General features: G+C 42.4%; 1 protein-coding gene across 1 annotated transcript; it reads left to right on the top strand.

Annotated features, from left to right (window-relative positions):
- The first annotated feature begins 5,277 nt into the window (after nt 1–5,277).
- sv2ba (synaptic vesicle glycoprotein 2Ba) lies at nt 5,278–25,682 on the top strand. Its single transcript, XM_030413387.1, has 13 exons — nt 5,278–5,418; nt 10,114–10,864; nt 16,687–16,867; nt 19,227–19,378; nt 19,892–20,025; nt 20,559–20,648; nt 21,379–21,492; nt 22,254–22,342; nt 22,455–22,619; nt 22,741–22,874; nt 23,142–23,342; nt 23,441–23,600; nt 24,185–25,682. The coding sequence occupies exons 2-13, from the start codon at nt 10,384–10,386 to the stop codon at nt 24,366–24,368; spliced, it is 2,085 nt and encodes a 694-aa protein (XP_030269247.1). The 5' UTR covers nt 5,278–5,418; nt 10,114–10,383; the 3' UTR covers nt 24,369–25,682.
- The last annotated feature ends 122 nt before the right edge of the window (nt 25,683–25,804 follow it).

The following is a 25,804-nucleotide window of genomic DNA, read 5'->3' as shown; positions in this document are numbered from 1 at the left end:
ATGTAGTCGGATAGACTGCCTCCAGTGATGTGACTCAGTGGCTGTTGTACTGTTGCTTCATGTTGGCGCCAGGTTTTAAAAAGGTTCTGCTGTTTGTTTTTAAATTGTCCATTATGAAATTGCACAGATCAGTTCCCTCGCCGCGACATCCATGCATTCATCCACAGCGCAATGCATGATGGTAAATATTGCTTGGTTAGTGACCATCGGTTGTTCACTGCTTTTCGCAATGCATTGTGGGATACGTTGAGTCCACTATATAGGGTATAATAATTCCCACTAGAATTAGCGGACAGCACTACAGAATGGCGTAGTCACTATGTAGTGCATTCAGTGATTTTTGGACACAGCCGAAGAGATATAAAGGGCTCATTCTATGGTGACAAAAACACAATGATTCTTATTTTCAGGTGATTATACAATAATATGAAAACAAAAACAAGAATGTGATATTCTAAATCTGCCAATAGATCACCCTAAATCCTACACAGTGGACCTTTTAGACTGATGTCTGACCTGCTGATAATATGACCTGTTATTAAATGCGTATAACCATAAAGTATAAACTGTAAACTATTAACTATAAACTGGCTGAGAACTGGAATATAACTGTGATCAACAAAATGTTGACACTAATGAATTTTCTGGAAACTGACATTTATTTTAATGTTGACAGTTTGAATTAACATAAAGTAAAAACATTTTCCAGCAGGAGACAGAGACAGAAAGAGCAAAAGACCTTTTACTGTCAGCGAAAGGTCACATTTCAGATGTCTGTGCGATAGATCAATAATGTTTGTCTAATTAACAGCATTTATGAATAATTTCAGTCCCTGTCACGTCCACAAGATGTCAGTGTGTGTGGTGCCGCAGGTCAGTAAGTCCACTTGATCCCATCAGCCGGGGATTTACTCTCTTTGTGGAGTCTAAACACACCACAATACAAATCACTGTCACACAAACGCTGCGTGGATGTGTGTGTGAGTGTGTGGTCCACCAATCACCCTGAATGGTAAAAGAGCATTTACAGACCTAAGAATGGAGCGCTCGAATGATCTGTGTTTGAATTCGGCCTCACACGGTCTGACTTCAGGTCACAGTTAACCAGCCCGTGTCTCAATCTAAGTCTACATGTACTTATCCATGTATGTATCCACGCATGCACTGCTGGGGGCACGCCAGAGACCAGGTCAGCTGATTTAAGCCGAGCCGGCGCGTCCAACCAGACAAGAGAGATTTGGGGAGGTCTGGCCCACGCTGCCTTCCAACCACCTCCACATCCTACCTCCATTCACTAAAGCCCAGCAGATTAACTCCCTCAGATCTCTCCTCTTTAATTAGGAGCAAACAGGAGGATTGAAGGCAGAGAGACTTCACAGGGAAAATTCAAAAGAGGCACAGTTTGGGGAGTAAACAGACAGGGGCTGACTTATTGTCGCTGACTCCTGATTACCATAATAATTACTACGTCATAAAGTTAATCACTTACTTTAAAAGAAAAATTAATTTGGGTTGTATTTTGCTTTTTTATCAACAACACAACAAAATGTCCAGGGTGGTTGACTTGCCTTAGCTCGAAGATCCACCATGCTGCTCCAAAAATGTTTAAAGAAAACAAATATCCATCGACTCCATTAAGTCAGCAGAAGAAAAATATTACAAACTGTGTAGTGGTAATTGTGCTAGCAGGGTTGTGCTTGCTGTGTCTCTCGTCTGCCTTGTTATTTTAGAGTTATTTTGTGCCCACATGCAGAAGATGAGGCACAAAAGTAATAGAGAGAAGTGAAAGTTGATACAGAAACCCTGAGGGGCTTTTAAACAATATTTCCGATAAATCTGACTCAAAGCAAACAACACCAAGACGTATCAAGCGGTCATGTTAACAAGATCAGAAAATAAAGTAAATAACCCAAGTCAACACAGCCCACGCTATATTTGAAATCTACATGCACTTCATTGACTCGGAGATCACTGGATGAAAACGCTAAAGTTAAGCAGCACACTGTCGTTTCAAGTTAGACCAGTAAGAAATAAGACACAGAGAGTGGGTTTTTATCGCTTTTCCCCAGAATCCTCCCCCTGGATGCTATTAATTTCCTTGATGTTTGCATGAGACGCCTCTGCGCCATTGCAGGGATTGTGCAGGGCCGGGCTCCTCCTCCTGAGGCAGGCCTAGCAGGCTCCATCAACTGTAATCCCGATGTGTTCGCCAGAGGACGAAGCTGTGCGCATGAAGGGCAGAGACATCAGGGCGGATAGCATGTTAGCAGCCAAACGCTAACTTTCCCTCTCATCCCTCTCTACGTCATCACATGTGTGCGATTTCACTCTTTATCACCAATATTGACGTGCAGGTTGTGACTGCTGGGCCTCGATGCTGGATTATTCAGATGGAGGGGTTCTAAAATGTCATGATGGTGTAATGATGACCTGCAGCGTGTGATTGGTGGGCAGTGTGTCTGGATGGATGGGTGAAGGCGGGGCTTGTAGGAGGGGTTAAATGGAGACTGGTGAAGACAGAGAGTATGGGGGCTAAATTTAGCCAATGGCTCTGCTGGGGTGGAGCTAATCCTCTTTGCACTCGAATTATCTGGCCTTCGGATTAGAGAGCTTTGCCTCTATGCAAGACATCTACTCTCTATAATGATGTCCCGTAGCAGGCCGTACCATGTCCCCAGGTGGGGGTGGATGAGTGGGCAGACTGGCTGCTGTGATAAATGATGAATTTGTTCAAATGGGCCAAAATCATTCAGTGTGGAGACTTTATGATAACTATCTTTAATAATTGATAAATGCATAGTTAATTAAACTTTCGCTGTAAGTAACGCCACTTTATAAACCATTTATTAATCATTTAAAAAGCATTATAAACAACAGTTGCACCTTTTCAATAAACATTTGCTTAATGAATGGTTCATAAATCACGTCACTGTTTGCTGACTGTGACATGACTGAGAAACGGGTATAAACACCTTGTTATAGTGTTTGTCCACATGGTGCAAATTAACCTTTTTTTACTGTGTGTATTGAAACTTTAACATGTGTTAATGAAGAGTTTGTTGGATCTGGTGCTGCTGCAGACTGATTCACAAAACAATTTTATTTGCCTGGTTCTGTTTCACATTCCGAGCATGTTGGCCCTGCAGTGTGACGGTTCCCAACCTGCACCTGCAGCTGGTGACTCCTACATGGAATAGCAAGACAAACCTGAAGGGTCACAGGTGATTACTAGAATAGGAAAGTAGGAAATACATCAGTGCTCCATCAAATAATGCTTTTCTTGGCGGATTTTCCCCTATTTTCCTCTTGAAACCGTTATCTTTGACCCACTATTTTCCTCTTTCAACTTGGTTAAAACTGCTCTCAAAAAGTAGGTGAATGCAACCAGTGCAGCAGGGTTAGTGACCACTACAGATGTATACATTCAGCTTATTGGATGGTGCATCAAATGATGATGACGATGGCCACCATCAGTGTTGGATTCATTATTCTTTTACTCAAAAAACAATAAAATAACTTTTCACAGCTCTGCATTACAAGTGTTGCTTCACCAAAAGTACAAAAGAATAATTAACAAACTGTACTTCAAATATCTGAAGTAAAAGTATGCATCAGCAGAATTGCCACTGTATATCTATATTATTATACCGATATATATTTATATATATATATATATATATATATATATATATATATATATATATATATATATATATATATATATATATAGTACTATAGCTGCAATTTAAGTTCATTTATATACACACTGGGCACTCTTGAGTGGTTTCATCACAAGTTAAAATAATCAATTGATAAATCAGTTAGTCATCTGACAATAATAAAATGAATCATTTTTCTGGCAAAAATGCAAAGCAGGCAGTTTCAGTTTGTCACCTGTGAGGAATCTCAGCTTTCTTTGTCTCACATGATAGTAAATTGAATATCCTTGGAGTTTTGGACTGTTTATCAGACAAAAAAAAGCAATTTGAAAATGGCACTTTTCAGAGAGCGACAAAATGAATTAACAAACTCAAGGATTTTCCTAAATTGTTGGTAATGCCGACTCTTAGAAAAAGAAGAAGCGATCCAGAAGTCTTTGCAGCAGCAGAGGCAAAAATAATACCACTTGGAAATGCTAGGTCTGTTTCTGCCCTAAGTAAATGTTTCAAAGTTACGTTTCACCAATGTAATGTCCACAACAACAGCAGCCATTCTGTGTCAATCCTTTCACCTTCACATTACAACAAGCACAGTGTAAACACCTCCAGTAAAAACAAACTACATTGAGATGTCTTGGCAGACTGCAGACAGAGGCTGGTAAAGGCCTCTTGAGGCCTCAGTAATACATTTAATATAAGTGCTTTTATTTATTGTATAATACACTATCATCTGTGAAGAGCCTGGAATCAATCCACCATATCATCCAGATGGAAGTGCTGCTCTGTGTGTGGTGTCACTGCTCTCTACTCTCACACTCTGTATATGTTCTGTATGCAAACCACAGGAATGATGTGTGGTGCAGGCGGGCTATGATTATCCATCTCCAGCTGTATATGTACCATTCAGACGCATCCTTAATCACCTCTGTACTTAACTACACCCAACAAAATGAACCACCGGGCCTTCCTTCCTGCTTCGAGGGAAGAGGAATATTTTAAGCATCTCTCAAGATATGCTTATCTGGAGTGGCTCGGGATGGATGAACAGCTACAGCCGCGCGTCAATGTCTCACTCAAGGACACTTTGACAGCTATCGCAGAGACATGCTCCTGTGCTTATGGGTGGAAGGGCGAGTACCTGCTGGTGTAACCACAGACAACCAAATATGACATCACAGTCCACAGCTGCGTCAGCATTGGTAGTTGAAACCACCTGGCGTTGTGCTTGAATCTAAAATGTACACAGTCTTGGAGCTCTCTTGACAAAAACAGGATTTAACATCTGCCCTGCTTAAGTGCCCTTGAGCAAAAGATGCATCATCTTTCCCCGCTCCAGGCTGCTGTCCTGGCAACTGAAATTGACCTCTGACCTCTCTGCAGAGGAGCGTTTGTACAGATCAAGAGTATCACACGAAAAAAAAAAAAAAAAACCCTGTAGAGTGCATCCAGAGTTTGCTATCACTACTATCAGTAGAGCCTGTTGCTATTTACACTTGATGGACTGTACCATCGGGTCCTGGAGGTGGGGGGGTAAGTTCCGGGGAGTTTCCTGCAGGGATGAGCCCCGGTGAGGGAGGGGTGATGGGGGGGGATCGTGAGGTTGGATCCTAATCCTTCAGCCCTTGGCTGTAGCACGGCCTTAGGATAAACTGACATGTACGCTTTGGACATATGAAAATGCTACTTTGACTTTAGCTATTATTTATTGATGTTTCTTTTGTTCAGAAGTCATTTCTATATTAAGGGAATGCCAACTCTGGTAAGACACCCTTCATTCTTATTGAATATTTGCTGTGTTGTGCTATTCAGCGTGTTGTTTTGTCAGGGAAATGTGTGGGGGAGTGAGAAATAATGCAGACTGAAATTAAACCTCTGCTGCCATATTTGATTTTTTTCACGTTCCAACTGTTGAAGCGACATCAATATGGAGGAAAAAATCTTGTTCATCCATCAACATGAACATGTATTTAACAAAATCCACATATCTAAATAAATGTTATAATTTTTTTCACTTTAGTTGTGCTGCTTGATTAAAGCTGATGTGTAGGATGGAAGAAACTCTCATGCCAGTTTGAATGTCCTCCATTGCATGTAGGAGGATTCTTCTGTCTGTTTTTTAGACTGTTATCAGGACATATTCAGTATAGGCTTTATTGGTGGCACAGGTATTGGCTTGAGAATATTATAAGTGACTTATTTCATAAGGGCCAGAATGGGAACTCTTGCAAACATTATTTTACTCAGAAACCTGTTCTGGGGAAATATATGTGACAGGTTAGAAGGCAGGTCGTCTCCAGAAATCAGAGGATTGTCTTCTGACCTCTTGAGGTCAAAAAGAGCTGAGATTAAAATGAACCCACTGTTTTATTGAGTTATTCTACCAATATATAATTCAGCCTCATATATCTTTGTTGAATTTTATTTCAAAAAGAAATGCATGTTTTTCACTTGCTATCTCTGGTCTTGGTGAAAATCAAATTTCTTACCCTTTCGGTGAAGTGGAGCCCTGGTGGTGCCAGCTGGTAGACAAGGTCAGCCATTATTGTGGAAATCAGCCTATACAGCTACACTGATATCACCAAATGCAATACTGTAATTTTCAAGCAATTACAAACATGCTCCTGTCAACTACAAAACTGTTCAGGGGCAAGAACGGCATCATTTCCCCACGTACATCAGAACAGCTGTAGTTGTAGTGAGACCTTTTTCTTTCAATCAGCTCACTTGGTTGGGTTCCAGGTTGAGTACAGACAAAGAGCGCAATCAAAGCAGACTGAGAGACAGAAACAAATAGCACAAACTGTGCCGGCATGATGGAGTCACCCTGGGGGGCCTGAGAAAAGACACATCATCCATAAATGAAAAAAGGAAGAAATAAAAGGGATCAAGATGACAAAATGCAAAATTCATGTGTCACAATTACTGCATCTGAGTCAAGAAAACTAATTATAACCGACCGTGGTGGAACATTAATACAAGTCTGTGAAAAGCTGGGTGGGTTGGGGAGTTCATTAAGGACAGCCTACATCTAAGTCTCTGGATGTGCAGATATGGTTGAAGAAAGTGAATGAATAAACACAGAAACTAGTGCTTACATCTAATTAAAAGAGGCCAGAGCCACACATTCCCACTGCAGCCAGCAGAAGAGCTGCACTGAGTGTATTCCAGGTGAATAAAAATGTGGCTGGAGGTGGAAAAAGTCTCCAACTGCTGACCCCAGAGCGGCCCGACGGCTGTATCTACTGTGCACGTGTGCGTGTGTGTGTGTGTGTGTGTGTGCGGTCTGATACAACACATTAATATGTATCTCCACAAGTGTGTGCGGCTACTGTTGCTCTCCGTAGAGCGAGCTACAGAAACCGATGAAGTGAGGACGACAGAGTTTGGCTCAGTCGGACTAATAAATGATCTGAGCGGTAAAAGGTCACTTGTGAAATTGAGATAGCTTTTTTGTAAATTAGGCTGCAACCTCTCTGCTTCCTGTTAAAACTCAGTCTCACATTGATTTTCATGATTCAGAGGAGCTCTTTGACTTTTCAACAGTGGGGACGCTCTCAGAGGAATGTAGATCATGACCTATTCAAACCCTGCACGGGTATAAATACTGATTTGACATCTGAGTTAGTGTGAGTGTGTGTGTGTGTGTGTGTGTCGGGGTAAGGAGGGTCAGGTCGATACATTGATAAACACACACACAGATCGATAAGACAGAAGTGAAGGTAGGTAGAGGAAGGGAGACGGGGGAGGACAGAGTGAGTACAGGCAGGCTAACTGTTATGTAAGCGCCAGCTGTGTGTGTAAAGGCTGCAGCAGGATGATGAAAGCAACACCGCTTCCCTCAACCAGACTGAGCATCCACCCTCTCACACTCTCTCCTGAGCTGTTCATGTATTATTCACGTTACTGAAGGAAACAGCGTGAAAAGTTTGGTTGATCGTGATAACATCGCAGTGCTGCGATCCAGCTCGTTACGCCAGGAAACTGATTAATGCACGCTTTTTTTTTAAACACGACTTTGGGTTTTTTGTAACAGTGCAGTACCACATCCAAGAGCAGCACAAACCTTTCAGTGCTTCGGTCCAGACTCTTTAATCCACCTCCTCTATCAGCCACCTCTACGACTTTCGTGATGAAACAATAATGTGAGGCAACAAGGGCGAAATGAAAAAAATCTGCAGTCTTAATCTGGATTAAATTACAGTGTTCGTCATCCTGGCTCCAAACCAGAACAGGCCGACCCAAACCAAACCAACCATCCACTTGTCGGATGAGATGACTACAATTGTTTCCAAATGCAACAAGAGTGAAACCACAAAATAATCAGATTCTGGGGCAAAAATAGATTGATTTAAATTAACTAAATAATAAGTAATAATTTAATTCTAATTAATATCTGTACTATAGCCAAACACAATGTTTTAACATTATTATATAACTTTTGTCCTTGACAAAGGAAATTATAAGATTTATAAAGACTCAGTGCTCTGGAACAATGATAACACACAGATGTGTTTTCAATCGGTCCTTTTTCCTTCCAATCAACAGCTGTCAGAGCAAAACATGTTTTAAATGTGACTAGTAGGGTAAAAAAATCATTCTCCCACCTGTTTTAAAACTACATTTCCACCAAACCCTATTGCTTTTTCCTGCAAAGAGGATGCTGCGTTCTTCTTTTCCAAATATGCTTAAAGCTAAAAGCTTTACCTTCATTCTTTTGGTTCATATATACGTGACAAGTGTAACACAAACCCAATAAGGTGTCAGATTCCTTTATTATTTTTCCTTTATTAAGAATATCAGAGTTAGTGTTTTGAGATTGCAGTAATAATTAGTGGGCCAAAAATGTAACTTTTGGAAGTAGAAGTAAAACATTGTTTTTCTTTCCCTTAGGCCTATCTTGAATTGTTAAAAGTAAAATATGTAACAATTTTCATTGAAATTATAACAAAATGAACTCTAATTCACATCAGAATGCGAAAAACAGTTGTGATGTTATGACATCGATGTATTGTGCTGCAAAGATTTATGTTAGCATGCTAACCAGCTAGCCTCAACCCAACCCAGTCTAAAGCTCCAGCAGTGTTCAACACGCCCTTATTTCTCCAAAATCCCAGTCTGGAGCGCTAGCTGCACAGCTAACTGCGCTAAATAGCTCATGGCAGCTGCACTTAGCAGCAGTTAGCGGTTACTCTTGTGATATGTTGTCATGTATTTGTTTTAAGTATGAATTTGACAGGTGGTCACTTTTTACATATTGGATCTTTATGATAAAAGTAAACACTGTTAGTTATAAGAATATACGCGTTAATAAACGTAATACATTTGGTTGTCTTGCTGCTGCAGCCTCACTTGGTCGTGTATGACCGAAAACCCCATAGTGGCTACTGTTAACAATCCTTTTGATAGATGTTGTCGTTTTACCACTATAGTGACATTTCCTCTGTAAACTTCATATTTAAAGGCCATGTAGCTTGCTCAGGATGCTCTTAAGCAAGGCACTGAGGACTGTATTTGTCCTGAGAATCTGCCAATCATTATGTAAAGAAGCAATGTAGAGAAGCAAAAACTAAAAAAGGCTTCTCTGAGCACACAGACTGGGCTCAAGAAGGTGAGCAGTTTGACTCTGTTACACTGAAATTAGTCTTCTGGCACTCTGTTCTGCACTTTTGTTGTCTTTCACAAACATTTCTACAACACGTCATCGTTTGTTATCTCTGTATTACAGAGGATCCAGCCTCAGGCTAACAGTTGCTTGATTGTGTGAGAAGCTGCCTCTGACTTCTCTGTGCAAGTCTTTCAACCATGCCAGCAATGCGTGTGACAGCCAGCTGAATACCAAAAATACAATGTAATGTCTTTACCTCCTCCTATTGGTGCCTCTGGTCTATGAAGGCTGTGGAAATCAAGACAGATCTGAATGTGTCATTGTTGCAGCAGTGCTATGTGATGGATCAAAATGGCGTCAGAGCATTTGAGCGGGGAGACGAGATTATCTGGTTCTGTGGAAGGACACGCAGCCTGCGAGAGAGACAGACAGGGAGTCCTCATGTGCTCCTCCCTGCCTCATGACATTTTTAATCTATGACTTGAATAGGAATTTGCATTTAGTTAGACTTGTCCTGTTTAATCTATAATAAATAATACAAAAAGAACAGAGAAATATGTTGCCCTTCTTCTGTACATGACACATTGTAGGGAGGTTATACACTTTTAGATTGCCTCTCAGCTTTCTAATTCTTTGTCCTTGGTTCCAGGTCAAAAGGTCATGATGTGCTTTAATGTAGTTATAATATGGATAAAGCCCTCTGAGACTGTAATCATGACTTGACTTGTCAGGTCACAAGCCATCCCAAAGGGGTCCGCTGCATAGCAACGTCTCTGTCCAAAGATGCATTATTCTTTGTTGTTACGCCGACAGCAGTATTTCTGATGTGTTGTTTGCATTGTGTTTTAGGTTCAGCATGCAGCACGGTGCAAATCAAGGAAGGCAATAGTCTGTCAACGCAGCTGCTGAGGCCTTAAATTTGAGAAGTGAGATTCCTCATAAGATCGAGCCACAGACTACCTGAAGTTTTCTTCCTGGAATCCAGGAGCAGCAACACTGAGAGCTCTTCACAGCTCCTTCGGGAGGATTATGCCATTATAGCTGACAACTTGAGCTTCCTCAGAGTACGACGGCTACAAGGCAAAGTCAGTCCTGCTCCACTTACACCCGGCAGGAACCATGGATGACCCCTATCACAACAACGTGAACCAGCAGATGACGGAGGGTGGAGAATACACCTACACCCAGGATGGAGGAGGTCAGGATGGCTACCCTTACCAGACGGACTACCCTCCACAGGAGGAGGACGCTGCCAGCGATGCCACCGAGGGTGCAGATGATGATGAGCAGATGTATGAGGGGGAGTACCAGGGCATCCCCCACCCCGACGAGATCAAGGAGGCGCGGCGGGCGGCGCGGCTGGAGGCCAGGAGGAAAGCCCGTCTGGCCGGACAGCAGCAGGAAGAGGAGGAGGACAACCTACCGGAGCAGTACGAGACCATCATGGAGGAATGCGGCCACGGACGCTTCCAGTGGATGCTGTTCGTGGTGCTGGGCCTGGCACTGATGGCTGATGGAGTGGATGGCTTCGTAGTTGGCTTCGTCCTGCCCAGTGCTGAGAAGGACATGTGCATATCCAACTCAGACAAAGGATTGTTGGGTAAGTGACAGCAGAGGGATGGAAGATGAGGTCTCCAATGAGTGTGTGTAGTGAAAATGTACCTGGCTTCAGTGTTGCATTCCAAAATGAAAGATCAGTGCAAAGACTTGTAACATGGAGAAGGGACAGCCCTCTGATTATAGAAATATACTTACAGTACATACAATACAGCTCTGGCAGCTCTAGCAGTGCTTTGGACAAAAGGATAAAATCAGCATGCCGATGTTAGGCAGGTATGTTTACCATGTTTAACAAATTATTTTAGTGTCTTAACATCAAGCAGCAACATACAGGGCAGGAAAAATGGAGCAAATGCAGAAGTGTCTAAAAAAAGAGTGAGCCACCTGTCAGCAGCAAGACTTCACTCGGCCCACACCAGCTCCACCAAGTTCCACCTCTTTTCCTATGTTAAGATAAGGAAGCGGAGTCTAGTCTGAGTCACCAAATGTAGATTCCTGGACTAATGCTGCAGTCCATCGAAAACGGGAAGTCGACATTTTTGAGTCAGTATTCCCAGCTTCCAATCTAAAAGCAAAGCAGTGCAACATGGACGCCTGCTGCAAACGCGTGTTTGACATGCAAGTCTGTGAGCTTCACAAGCAACTACAGCAGCAATTTTAACAGTTGGGGAACCTTAACTAAAAAACTAAAAACTAAAAAAGAAGACAGGAGGAATAGGCTCATGCATGCTAATGCATGCTCTTGAAGACTTCCACTGAGCACAAATTAACTGAATGGAAGTGAAAAGTTGTATTCAGTGCACCTTTTCACAAAACAAACAATGAACAAATGTGTTGCCATCAATACCAATCTCTGAGTTAGCAACCTACATGCTAAAAACAACCGGGAACTCTAACCCCAATCTGGTTGCTAATGGTACACTCATAAACAAGCTAGCAGCAGTCTTTTTCTTTCTTTTGCAGGAACCCTGCCTTTAATGTCCCCTTACCATGTGCTAAATAAGTTCCCCCTGACACTGTTCTGCAGGGGCATTGATGCTTCACCCGGAGTTTAGCACCGCACTAAACACAGCCACGAAGGTTGAAGAAAGGCCAAACATGCCAAAGTGTTTGTTCCCCGGTATCAGAATGAGAATTGGTGCAGCAAAACCTTTCTTGTGTTGCGGTGGTCTAACTTTGTGAGACAAAGCAGAGTAAACCTGTGGGTTACATCACGGAGACTATGTCCATTTTTAGTACAGTCTACTGTTAGCATTGCTAATCATAACCAAGCACAAAGTCTGCCTGAATATGATTGGAATGTTATTAATTATGCAAGTATTAAAGGTGCAATATGTACGAATTTTAGACATTCAAAACTTTGACAATATTACGTCTACTTATTGTGTTGCAAAGCATGTTTAGCATGCTAACCAGCTAGCCTAGTCTAAATCACTGAGCTCTCAATGAGGACTGCTAGCTGCACCACTAACTGAGCTAACTAGTTAACATGAGCTGCAGTTGGCAGCATTTAACAGTTACTCTGGTATTATACCGCCCCCTGTTTGTGTTTCTGAGTATGAATTCAACAGGAGGCCAATACTTCAAATCGAAATTTGAGCTGATGATGTCTCCAGAGGAAAAGTAAGGAGATCAGTAGAGTTATTACAATCCCTCCTGAACCGAACATAAACATCTGTACCGAGTTTTATTAAAATCAATCCAACTGTTATTGAGTCATTTCAATCACCACATTTCAACCTCATGCCAAGGGATCACCAAAGTCAATACAATTTACCGTTTTTGTACCATGAATTTCTATACAAATTTCCAAGCAATCCCTCCAAAAGATCGACCCATAGACAGACACTGCTATCCGCAGAGCCATTCAGCTAGCATGGATAAAAAGAGATACAACAGAACAATAAAGGCATTGGAAACCTATAAGACTTTGCTAATTGCAATCATCCGTGTTGTTTCAAGAATCCAATCTTTACCCAGAGAGGAGGAACTCATCAGTGAAATGATCTTCTGTTGTGCTTGGCTGGAGCAAAATCCTGCATATTTTTGGCTCTTGATGGCACATGGTTGCAGACCACTGACAGAAATATCCCCCTGCAGCCGCTGGGATGAATTAGGGGGAAAGGCTTGGACCCTTCTCGGCAGATGCAGAAATTATGAACACAACCAACATTGTGTGTAATAATAGACTATGGCTCCACTGTGAGCTGGCACGTCGAGTCACCAGATAGTGAGACTTGGAATCGGTACAACAAATGTCTGGGAGTTGCCCCGAGGGACGTATCACCACATGTTAATTGTTTAATTTAGTTAGAAACCACAGAGAGGAATGAGTGCCTGCCTTCTACATACTTTGAATATGACTGTGAATTCGGGATGCTGTTTTCTGTCTTTTCTTTTTTTAGCTGCCTGCACGCTTCACAAATATTGTATCACAACAGCAAGCATGCCAAAGAAAAAATACTGCAATTTGTATGCAGCATAGATCCAACTTACTGGGAAATGTACCTTGAAAACGTCTGTTCCTCACTTTCTGTGCCGGCAACTAAACTGCAAATTAAAGCCCCTCACCTTATTTCCCAGGCCTCGTGTGTAGCCAGGCGATGTGGCAGATTGCACATCGCTCATTTCATCTTAACAACGGGCTCCTGGGATGAGGCATTGCGAGAGATTGATGAGAAACCCGGTGGCGATTGTATTCAGTGTGTGTTCCCAGGCTAATATGGAGCATGTTGCAGCAGTCAGAGAGCCTGGCGGCCTGCAGCGCCCGGTGCAGAGCTGTCAGATACGCTTCAGGCCTCTGACAGCCTGTGGTAGCGGGAGGAAGGCCTGGCGAAAATGAAATCACAGCGTCTGTGCGGCGCAGGAGGGGAGCACTGATCATTGGCTGAGAATATGAAGTAGATCTGCAGAATGATCCCATCTGATTCACACTCATGCTCTGTTCACCAGCATCACGGGAGCAGAAATGTGTTTAATCCTAAATCCCCAAACCTCATTGTCTTCAAAAAACTACACAGACTCCCATAGCTTCTGTTAAAGAGAGCAGGATGATTGATGCACTTACCTTTAATGGTGCTTTTATTGTTTAATCCACAGAGTGAAAATACAAGAAGGTTATAGTGGCATAATGCTGGAGACAAAGAAGAGAAAGGGTTCTGGCAGGTATTAAACACCAGGCCTGATGTGGATGCAAAGGAAATTGCTTAACTTGCAGCTAATGCATTTCTGAAAACTGAAAATGCAAATAATGATTATAAGGCCATTAAGGGTTACTTAATGCTCCCTTAGTGTTATAAAAGGGATCACGTAGAATATCTTCGGTGCTCGGCATTGATTGCTGTAATATTTGGCCAATCAAGCCAGCGATGTGCAGTTCTGTCATGTCCTTTTGATTCCTGACAAATTATCCAGCACTTCTGCTTATTACTTCAAACTAACTGTTGTTGCCGTTGCTTGACATGTAAAGTTCGTGTCCCTGAGGTCGCGGTCCAGGCGTGCTCTACAGCCTCTGCCTCCACTGCTAACGGAGCCGTGAGCTTCTTTGCTAACGTCAGCTCGCTACGGCCAAGAACAGCTAGCAACAACTACAGATTGCCCCTTTAAAGAAAGTCTTAGCTACTGAATATCACACAAACATCTGTAACACTGTCTAATAAAAGGCATACTTCCTGTTAACAGGAAAACGTTCTCTTGAGCCTCAAGTAGCTAAGACCTTACTTCAGACGTTTAAACAAAAGCCCATTCAAAAAACCCAATCAATTTGAGATGAAGGCACCAGATGTGCAAAAATGATTTCTGGGTTTTCAGACTCATTGCTGCAGCATTGTATCACTCTCTATGGAAGTGTGTGCAGTGCAGCCTGTTTTAATTTATTGATGCGTAAAAATGAACACATGACATGTCATACATTATCACGAGTGTGAACAGCTGGAGCAGGACGGCAGACAGTCAAATGTAACAACTTTCACTCACTGGCTACATATTCAGTCTGTAGTGTTTGGTCAGTCTGAGACAGACATACAGCAGAACTGACACAACAGGATAATGGAGCAGATTGTCACTTAAGGGCACCCAAACATAAAAATAATTTATTATCTATTCGACGCCATGGCAATAGAAAGTCGGGGGATATTTCGTAGTCCACTAAACATGTTGCAGAATTCTCCTGAACATGTGAAGAAGACGGGGATCTCTCGGCTTCCAGGGACTTGGATTACGCTGAACGAGCTGTATAGATCCATTATAGTCGTCTACTTCAGTGTTTAAGGAGAATTTTGCTGGTTTCCTGTGAAGCTCCTGAAATATTCTGTGTTGAAAGAAACTTTGCCCGACTTTCCATCGGCATAGTGGAGAGCAGTTAATAACTGAATTTCTCATTTTTCAGGAAACTTATCCTTTAAGCCATTTTGGAAAAATGCTACAAGATGCCCACTGTTTAGTATTCAGCTCACATGTGCTTGTGCCAGCGAGCTTATTAACTTCTATCGGTAATAAAACAAATGTTCGGTGCAAACTCAAAAGTTGTTTTGTACACAGGGTTAGCACTTCTTTAGACCGTCCATACTGTATGTGTGGAGGATGATGATGATCAGTGTTCTTTATAGAGATGTGCTAAATTTTACTAATGATGTATTCACGTTTAATACTGAAAGGAAAAAGGAAAACTCCTCTCTCCCCATCAGGGATTCAGTGTCTTTACTGTGCTCAAGGACACTTGAACGGGCAGATAGAAGCTTGTTGCTGCAGGGGTTGATCCTGGTCTGGGCCTCCGTCCGAAGGACAGGCTCTCAAATCACAAGGCCACCCTGTCAACCTGTCCATGCACATATTCAAGGCATACACATGGCCTTGAGCAACATCTTGGCAATGATATTAGGTGACATGTTAGCCTTGACTCTCTGTCTCACGGTGCCCTTAGCGGTCTCTTGTTGAATGGGCTGTATGTGCAGGTTGGCGTGTGGAGGGCCTGAGCATTTGGATAGTCTAGTAATCCACAGGGAAGGTGCACACTATGGCTCCACGTGCCGCTAAGCTGCTTAGTCCCACTGTAATTAGGACTGTGTGTAGTAAAAACACAGAGCAGGCAGGAGGTATGGGTCTGAAGGTTTAAACAACACGGTGAAGAGGATGGCCGATGTTGCAGGTCCTGACGCCGACAGCAGGGGAGAGCATATTACTCTCCCCGGAGACATAAAAAGGAAGCACATAATCATTGTTATCTCCTCGGTGCAGTAATGGGCAGCACAGTTGGTCCCTGTTCGGGGCTGTTGCATTGCGAGAAAAAGAAATGGCAGAGTGCACGCTGGGTTTAGGCTCCAGTCACCGCTGTGACTCAGAGTGAGAATCTGCAGGTAAAATGCCCCCCCGCCCCAAAAAAAGAAAGAAAGTTTTGATAACAGCAATGACAACTGAAGCATCAGATGTTGGAGAAACTGAAAGCAGATTAAAGATATAGAGGATGAGTGTTGAGGAAGTAAAGCACTCTTAGATGCTTCAAAATGATTATGACATTTATTTCTAAGTCTTTCCTGGAATCAGACGAGATATATTTCCTGTCATTATGAATATTGGGAAATGTTGATGCATCCCGAGGAATTACAATCGAGAGCGACGACTTCTCTATTCCTCTGTGTTCATGCAAGGGTAAAGGGAGCCCCCTTGTGGAGGACAGGACTCTTGTTCTTGTTTTTCTATAACAGATCTTCTTGCTCTTCCCTCTAATGATATGTGAATGTTTATGTATGCAAATAAATGTATCTGCAGAGCTTAGACCGTGTTGCATGATGGGGGTAAAACCTGTGACTTGTGTAAAGGTCAAATGCCTCCAAATGAGGTTTGTGTTTGTGTGTTTGTGTGCAGGTCTGCTGGTGTATGTGGCCATGATGGTGGGGGCGTTGGTGTGGGGGGGTCTGTGTGACAAGATGGGGAGGAGGAAGTGTCTGATCTACGTCCTCACCATCGACCTGGTCTTCTCCTTCCTGTCCTGCTTCGCCCAGGGCTACGGCTTCTTCCTCTTCTTCAGGTTCTGCTCCGGCTTTGGGTGAGACACCGTTTGCATTCACATTTACACTCATGTTCACATTTTTCCTCCCTTGAGCAAAACGGCAACTCGATAGGCTTTTATAATGACTGACCTTTTCAATAACTGATCGTTTTAGCGGAAGCAAGCACCGTCCAAAACATGTAGGGGGGGAAAAAAATCACCTCCCTGTTTTTGTGTTTGAAGATATTTGTTCCAAAATAAAATACCTGACATTTAAATAAGATAAGTAGCACTTTCATAAAAACAAACTGTAGACCTTTAAGGAACAGCCTGAGGTACAGAGAGACAGTATAATTCAAGAACAGCAGTCCACTCACTTGTTAGTTAAAACTCCTCATTAATACAACAACATTTATATTGCATGCTGCATACAGGGAGATCTCCGCTTATTTACTTCAACACAGCATTTCTTTATTATACCAATTAAAACAAGCGAACAATGTTCCTCGCTGGATTCGAATTTGAGTTTTATTGCTGACTTCCTGCTGTCGTCAGCACCTTGTTGCTGTGCACAGATTGATTCTGCAGCTTTCAAAGACACATTTCTTTTGATAATGATTGCAGCCTGAGTGTACCCAGACCTGCAATATTGATGTCTGAGCTTTTTGCTAAGCTGAAAAAAAATACAAGGTCACCAAAATAAAACGTTCAGCTGTTGCTGATTCACCGTGATAATGAGCCCCATGTTAGTCATTAACTCTTACTTCTGCAGGATGCGGGGCCCATTTTTGCTGTTTCAAAAAACAAAACGAAAAGAAAACATAGAGAGCAGGCAGACTGCACACCCCCGTACAAGAAGACTTCTCCTCATAATGAAATACATATAAGCCTTCTAGTTTTGCTGCCTTGCGTGTAGCGTGTACATGGTTCTACGATTCACAGTTTTTAGTCCTTTCGAATCAGTTTAAAGAGTTTAAACTAAGTATTTCATTTTGTGTTGTTGTTGTCCAGTAGCTGTCCATGATCATGACCTGAGTGTGCTTCAGTCCTGACCAACACTTCCCCTACCATCAGAGGGCCTCAAGCCATCAAACATTCAGTCGATTTTTGGCCCTGGTTTGAAGGATATTCTATTCTGATCAGTCCTGCCCCCAGAACACACTGACCACCAAAAACAATCCACAAAGAATTCAGTTGCTGCTAGCCATTCTTCAATACCTCACAAAATGCATTAAAAATGCATTCTATCATAAGTATTCAGAACTGGCTGTCCACAATCTGGGTATGAACTTGAAGGTTCTGGTTGCTGGATGAGCTGAGGCGGAGAACATTCACAACATAAAATGTTAGTGTGAACATTTACACTTCAGTCATAAACCTTCACGCTCGGTTGTTTATCCACATTTGAAGCAACATTATTTATCTGTTTCACATCAGAGCAACAGCTTAAAAATCTTTTTAATGCTACAGTGTCTTTCAGTAGTGTAAATGGCGTCTCTGTCTCGGCCACAAGGTCTGTCAGTCATGCATATGATCGACTGTAGTGGACTGTGAATAAATGCAGCAGGGGTGGAAGTAACTACTAATAACAACTACTCAAATTACTGTTATTAAGTCATTGTTTTGATTAATTGTACTTTTAGGAGTATTTTTATTCCAAGTCGAATTTTACTCTTACTTGTATGCAGGTAAATGTGCATTAAACCACATAATCTACTCCTTTTAAAATCATTCACAATTTCAATTGTTGTCTAAATCGTTCATCTGCATTTCTGTAGCCAACAAGGCGTTCTGATCACAAACGGTCCAGTGAAAATCCTGACATGCAGACAAAATACAAAAGTGTGCAGCAGGTGCAGGTTTGCAGAGGAGGCCATGACCACAGAGCAGAACAGAGCGATTGGGAGTAATTCAGACTGAAAGAGCCGGAGAAACAGACACCTCTTTGATTGAATGCCTGCCATTGATAATACATCAAACACCAGCAGTTGAGAAATGATTAATTCTCTGAGTGTTTGAGAAGAATACTCTGGACTTTATATTTGAATACCAGTAGTTTTGCTTGTTACTGAGTAATATTTCATGAATGTAACTTTTCAGGACTCTTTCCACCAACATTGAGAGCTAGAAATTAAATTCAATCTACCTCCAGTATGTTGGTGTGGCGGCAAAGTATCTGCATAACTAGGGATCAGTAGTAGGTTGATTGTTGGGTCATTTCAGTTGACCAACCTTTTAAAATAAGATACTTATAGCGGTGGATATGCACCAATATCTAACATGTCAAGGAGCAGATACCGAAGCAAATGATCCTGTAAATCCTCAGAGGACTGTGGACAGGGTAAAAGTATTTTGTGAGGAAAAATCAAGCATTTCTTTTTTGAGGACTGACGTGTTTTTGTGATTCCTCCCCCAGAATTGGCGGCTCCATCCCGATAGTTTACACATACTTCACCGAGTTCCTGCAGATGGATAAACGCGGGGAACATCTGAGCTGGCTCTGCATGTTCTGGATGCTGGGAGGCCTGTACGCCTCCTTCACTGCCTGGGGGATCATCCCTCACTATGGTAACACACACACACGAACACACACACGTTGACACATTACAGTGTGAAGGCAAACCGACATACTGATCATTTCACTTTTATTGGAGGAGCATTGATCGGCTGACATGTGGGACTTTTGTCCTCTGGCTGAATTAATTTTTTACATCCTCTTCGTGCTCGCTAATGCGCCTCATCTCGAGACTTTTTCTCAGCTACAACCTCCTGAATATGAATAATTCACATCTGCATATGATAACATTTTGCCACCATCAGCAAAATAATTCTAAGTCTAAAATGAGCCCACAGTTGCCTGTCTGCGATTGGCTTTCACGTCTGAATCAGTTTAATGTTTGAAGGGCAAATTTTCATGCAAAAATATGTACATTGGTGCATATCATACATTTTTAATATACAAAAGATGACAACGAAGGTGGGTTTTGTTGCACTATGAATTTTGAGGGATTTGGACATTAAGATGCCAGAAAGATGAGGCTCTTGAAATGATAACTTGCTTTTTGCTGGATGGTCTTTCAGGCTGGGGCTTCAGCATCGGCTCCGAGTTCCAGATGCACAGCTGGAGATTATTTATTTTCGTGTGTCTCTTCCCTGCACTGGCTGCGCTGGTCGGAATCATCTTCATGCCGGAGAGTCCTCGTTTCCTGCTTGAGGTCAGGTCAAGTGCCTCCAGGTTAAAACATGCAAGATTAGACACATTTATTTGTCCTGCTTGTGTTGATTAAGAATGGCCACATAAATTCTGACATATAAGCTCCCTATCTTTATATTTGTTATGTCGGTGTAGAGTATTAAACATCAAGCTGTGATTGGTTAAAAGTGTTGAGTCATCAGTCACCGCAGCAACATCCCACTGCTGTGCAAAGGTAGCGAAAGGCTGCTAAGGCGCCACCAGGACAGCACCCAGCCCTGTTTCTCATCCAGGACATTGTCAGACCTGTAACCACATGTGGTATTGTATTTGTATGTTACAGCAGTGCTGCTCCAACATGTTCGTATCACACACCCCCAAATTATCACACATTCCCCCCCATCTGATAAGAGGCAGGCCTCATGGGAACATTGTTACTCAGCCACATCTGGCTACAGAGCATGTGGGAATCATAAACCCTGAGAGGATTCGCAGAACACTTGTGAAGTACTGGTTACGTGGACATTCACAGATAAGTTTGTGTGTTGTTTTCAGAATGCCCGTCACGACGAGGCGTGGATGATCCTGCGACAGGTTCACGACACCAACTGGAAGGCCAAGGGGGAGCCAGAGAGAGTCTTCACTGTAAGCAGTTCCATGACAAAAATGAGTGGAAGTAGAGGCTGTTACACCTGATCCTCAGCCGTCATAAATAACAGAAATGATTGCTGTGTTCAACAAGGTTTGGCACGTCGTCGCAGGAGCAGCACAGGTGTAATTAATATCATTAACGTTGGCTCAGTGCATTAAGGTGTTCAGGTCCTGCTGTTGTACATGCTGGCTTACTGGGGCACTTTAAATCGGATCATTAATGTTATTGGTTACCCCCGTGCTTTCCCTACTGTGACGAGTCAATATGTCTGCCGGGGGAAAAAAGAAATTGGAAAAACAGAAATTGGCAGTGACAAAGGATTGTTACTGCAGTTGAAATCAGTGCTGTTAGAGAAAAACTGCAACAGACGTCAACTTCTTGTGGAAAAAATGTCACAAATAGCACATTTGGAAGCTATTTCATTGGACTTACATATATATGCATGTATTAAACAGGTGGAATTCATCAAGTCAGACATGCACAGGTGTACAATTAGTACTAAAATGAACACTGGTTCAATTTTCAGGTTTCAGAGGGAAACTTAAATGGAACGTAGCCATCGTTAATGTTATTAGCATCAGCTGTTCCTCCTGTGTGTCAAATGAAAGCTCAACATGTTTACATGCCACATTCATGAAACTGTTTAACCTCTTCGATACGTTCTGAGTTTCTGTTGGAATGAACACGAAGCTCTGGTTTAATGCATCCGACCTCTTTGTGAAGGTGACCAACATTAAGACTCCACAAACTCAGGAGGACGAGTTCATAGAGATCCAGAGCGACACCGGGACGGCCTTCCAGCGCTGGACCGTCAGACACGTGACCATGCTGCAACAGGTCTGCATATCAGTGCTGCACTGGAGATACAGGCAGAGTACATAGAATAGAGACGTGACATCACGGCCTTCCCTGTGGACCACCACAGAACCATCCATCAATCCATTGTCTGTAACCGCTTTAACCCTTTTATGGGGTCGTGGGGGTTTTTGCTGGAGCCAATGCCAGCAGTCTCCAGGCGAGGGCAGGGTACTCCCTGGACAAGTCGCCAGCTCATCGCAGGGCACCACCACAGAACCTTATTTCAGAATTTAAAACCAAACTACTACTACAACTAACTGTAACTTCAACCTCGGAGAGCTGGTCCCACGCATTGGGTTGCTCACCAGATTGACAAACTGTCCTTTTGCATAAGTGCTGCTACCTATGTTCACTGCGACTTTCGCCCTTTTTAATGACCTTTTCAGTGCCGAGGTGGCGGCCATGCTGGTGCTGGAGACATATGTCGAGCGAGACGATGTAGTTCTCTGAAATTTCTTGCATGATACTAAATAGGATTTTACTCTCCTTACAGCTAACTGTGACTTTCTTGACTTAGAGAAATCTTTTATATAAACACGTATAAAATGTTTGATTGATGGCAGAATTTAAACAGGATCAAAAAATGATTTGTCTCCCCCCACTGACTAGTGTACCGGACATCACCTCTCTATAAAGACTTTACTTCTGACATAAACTGAATGTGTTGAAGTGTTTTCATCCGCTTTTTCCTTAATATCTCACATATTTAATTAAACTTTCTGTCTGTCTGTCTTTTTCAGGTGATGGCTAACATAATGTCACTATCAGCTCCAGAGCTCAGACTGCAAGGCCTCTTCCTGCTTATTGTCTGGTTCTGCTTGGCCTTCAGGTGGGAACTTTGTTAAGGCCGAGCTTAAAACAGTTGCCCCTGTCATTCTATCTAATAATACTGGTCATTTTGTGTTATTGTGCTGAGATTTGAATGTTTCCCTGTGCTTCAGTTACCACGGACTGGGAGTGTGGTTCCCCGACATGATCAAATACATGCAGTATGAAGAGTACGAGTCCAAGGTCCGAGTGTTTCACAGAGAAAAGGTCGAGCGTTTCCACTTCAACTTCTCTCTGGTCAACCAGATCCACCGCGAGGGAGAGTACATCCATGACAAGTACGTTCCCTCAACACCTCCAGCACCTAGGAATAGGACATTTGATATCTGAGCCATTTAAAGGCACAATTCACGATTTGTTTGCACTGCTGCTTCATGAGGTCTGTTCACGTTCCTTCAGGTTTGCAAACATTGAGATTAAATCCGTGAAGTTTGAGGATTCTCTGTTTGAAAACTGCTACTTCGAGGATGTCAAGTCAACCAACACCTTCTTCGAGAACTGCACCATCAAAAACACGGTCTTCTATAACACAGGTATGGTGCAGAATTATTAATGAATGATTATGACGATAGTAAAATGTTTATAGCACTTTTATGCTGCTGGTTCTTTAAGGTTATGGGATCCATAAACTCAACCAATAAGTGGTGCATAAAATATATATTAAAACATTAAAGCTGCCCTAAAACAGTCATCCTCCTCAAAGCATGAACACTTTGGCGAACACTTATGTTTACTGCGTTCTGTAAGATATAAACCAACTGTGAGCACAGCCTCCTCTTACTTCCCCCTGTGCTCTGCAGACCTCTGGCAGGAGAAGTTCAAAGACTGTCGGATGGAGAACACCACCTTCCTCCACCCAAAGAAAGGCTGTCACCTGAACTTCCAGGAGGAGAACGACATTGTCATCTACATGGTCAGCTTCCTGGGCAGTTTGGCTGTGTTGCCCGGCAACATCCTCTCAGCATTGTTCATGGACAAGATAGGAAGAATCAGAATAATAGGTGAGATCATCAATTACAATTACCCTGCAAAGACTGGCTCTTGTGTGCACATCTTGCCAAATCTGAATCTCTATGTCACGATCCATCTTCCTCTCTAGGTGGATCTATGTTGGCGTCGTCTGCCTGCACGTTCCTGTTGCTGCTAAGTTTCAGTCAAGGAGCCGTTATATGTTGGCAGTGTCTCTTCTATGGGGCCAGCGTGGCGGCCTGGAACGGACTAGAGGTCATTTCTGTGGAACTCTACCCCTCCTCTAAAAGGTAAAGTCCAACTCTGTACCACTGGGAAAAAGGTCAAATCACAGATTAGCAACTGTGAATAAGCACGACAGGCCTGTCAAGCTTTGACTTTCCTCCACATGTTGAAGTGGTGTGCACAGGGCTGTAGTAAGTGAGAGGAGTAGTGTCTCAAGCGTTTGGCAGGTGGTGCCTTTTTTAGCTTTTAAAACCAAAAACAGACACAAAACATTCTTAAATCCTCTGTGTGGCTGCCGTGAGGCTCAGCCGCTACATCAGGGCAAAAGCTAATATCAGCAAGGTCCTGCACATGATAGTAGTTCAAAGTAACTTAAGTTGCTCTCAGTCAGTGATCATTCTCAAAACCCTTTCTATTGTGAAATTAAATATTTTAAATGATTTAGAAACAATAATATATACAAGCTAACCTGTGTGTCACCTGTCCAGGTAGGCTAGGCTGTGTTTTTCTACAGTAAGCAAACATGATCAGTACAAGGAAACGGACTGCATTTATATATCTCACTTTTCTAGTGTCATCAAACAATCAAAGCATTTATCAGCATGTGAATGTTGCACACTAACCTTTGTCTTTCTTTTTAATTCTGCAGAGGGACAGCGTTTGGTATCCTGAATGGGATCTGCAAATTTGCGGCCATTATCGCCAGCTTCATCTTTGCAGCCTTCATCGGCATCACCAAGATCATTCCCATCTTCCTGGCCTTCTCCGCCCTCGTCTGCGGAGGTCTGGTAGCTCTAAAGCTGCCCGAAACCCGGGAGAAAATCCTGTCTTGAAAAGCCAAACTCCTGCAGCCTCCAGGCCCCAACCACAGTACAGCTACGGGGAAAGCTTTTTTGGGGAAAGTGTCAGCTTAAACTGAATGGAGAGACAAGGAAGAAAGGCTACGCTGTGCTAGCTGTGTTTATGAGTCTGCCATGGTGATACAATTAAAAATCTTGAAAACCTGTCTGGTTGCCTACGTGAACCTGTGGTTGCTTTCTATTCCCTCTGTAAGCTCCTCAGGCTGCCCAGCATTTCTGTCACATCGTATAGAACCAGTGTTTGTCATTTCCTTTATATCATTTACTGCCCATCCTCTCTTCACACACACACACACACACACACACACACACACACACATAAACACACGCGTTGTAGTGACATTTATTTTGTGTGAGGTTTGTGTAAAAGAAAGATTAATATGAGATGAAATGTGTCTGTACTTGAAAGGTGATGTAGTTCATGTTACCATGTTGTGCTTTGAGTTCATTCCCTGTTGGAAAAAAGGAAAGAGAGAGGACTTAACGTCATAACTTGGATTGGATTTGAATCCTGTTGTATTCACTGCCAAGGCTCAGCAGCAATATTACTGCTGGTGTTGTTATTCAGACAAAACACTCCTTTCGTTCACCCGGTCTGTATTTATTCTCCACCGTCCTGTGGTGTGTGTAGTCTCTTTAGTTCACATGTTGTTGATTGGTTCTCTCTAGACATAAACCTGGATTGACCATTTTATTAAATGTAGAAGGTTTTTTTTTTTTTTTTTTAATTGAATCCACTGCTGTTCATTTCTCCCAGCTGATCCAAATCTAACCTGAACAGCCGACTGGATTTCTCTCCTGTTTATTGTCTTGTCCTCGACTGAGACGTCGTGTCTGTTCTAAATTATAGAGCTGTGTTCTGTAGGTGGTGATGACGTAGAGCCAGAGTCTTACCTTTCACATCTTGCCATGACAAAGTGTAAGGAATTGTTCTGTTTGTCCATTAATTTGTTTTTTTTTTCTAAAAGAAGAGAATGACTCTAAACTGTGAGACTAGATGTTTTGATATGATGCTCTTATTTTAACGTTCTGATGACGAACAGTTTACAGAACCTGCTGCATTTCTGACAACATGTGTCAAGATTTCTAAGGAGCATGTTACTTTTTTGGCATGACTGAGCTGTGTGTGTGCATGTGTGTGTGGTTGTGATCCACATGTCTGTGAATTTACTGAAACACAACAGTCTGACTACCAATACTATATTTGTTGTTGTACATACTGTAGACCTGTGTATATTAGTTGTAAAATAGCTCCGTCATGACTTGAATAAAGCTGAGGGCTTATGATCCGGTTTCCTGCTCAATGATGTTTGCAAAATGTTCAAAACACATAAAACAAGTTATAAACTTTGAATGAGTACAGATTTGACTTTAAGACATGCTTTTATCTTTTTAAATAAGTATGTTTT

The sequence above is a fragment of the Sparus aurata genome, chromosome 4 (genome assembly GCF_900880675.1).
Source record: "Sparus aurata chromosome 4, fSpaAur1.1, whole genome shotgun sequence".
Classification (NCBI taxonomy): Eukaryota; Metazoa; Chordata; class Actinopteri; order Spariformes; family Sparidae; genus Sparus; species Sparus aurata.
The sequence above is the reverse complement of the archived record's forward strand: the minus strand, read 5'-3'. Positions and strand labels throughout refer to the sequence as shown.

Bases quoted from the DNA above. Each gene is read 5' to 3' on its own strand.
- sv2ba (XM_030413387.1), top strand. From the start codon at position 10,384: ATGGATGACCCCTATCACAACAACGTGAACCAGCAGATGACGGAGGGT. The intron at 16,868-19,226 runs GTGAGACACCGT...TTCCTCCCCCAG, and splicing joins AGGTTCTGCTCCGGCTTTGG to AATTGGCGGCTCCATCCCGA. The intron at 22,620-22,740 runs GTACGTTCCCTC...ACGTTCCTTCAG, and splicing joins GGAGAGTACATCCATGACAA to GTTTGCAAACATTGAGATTA.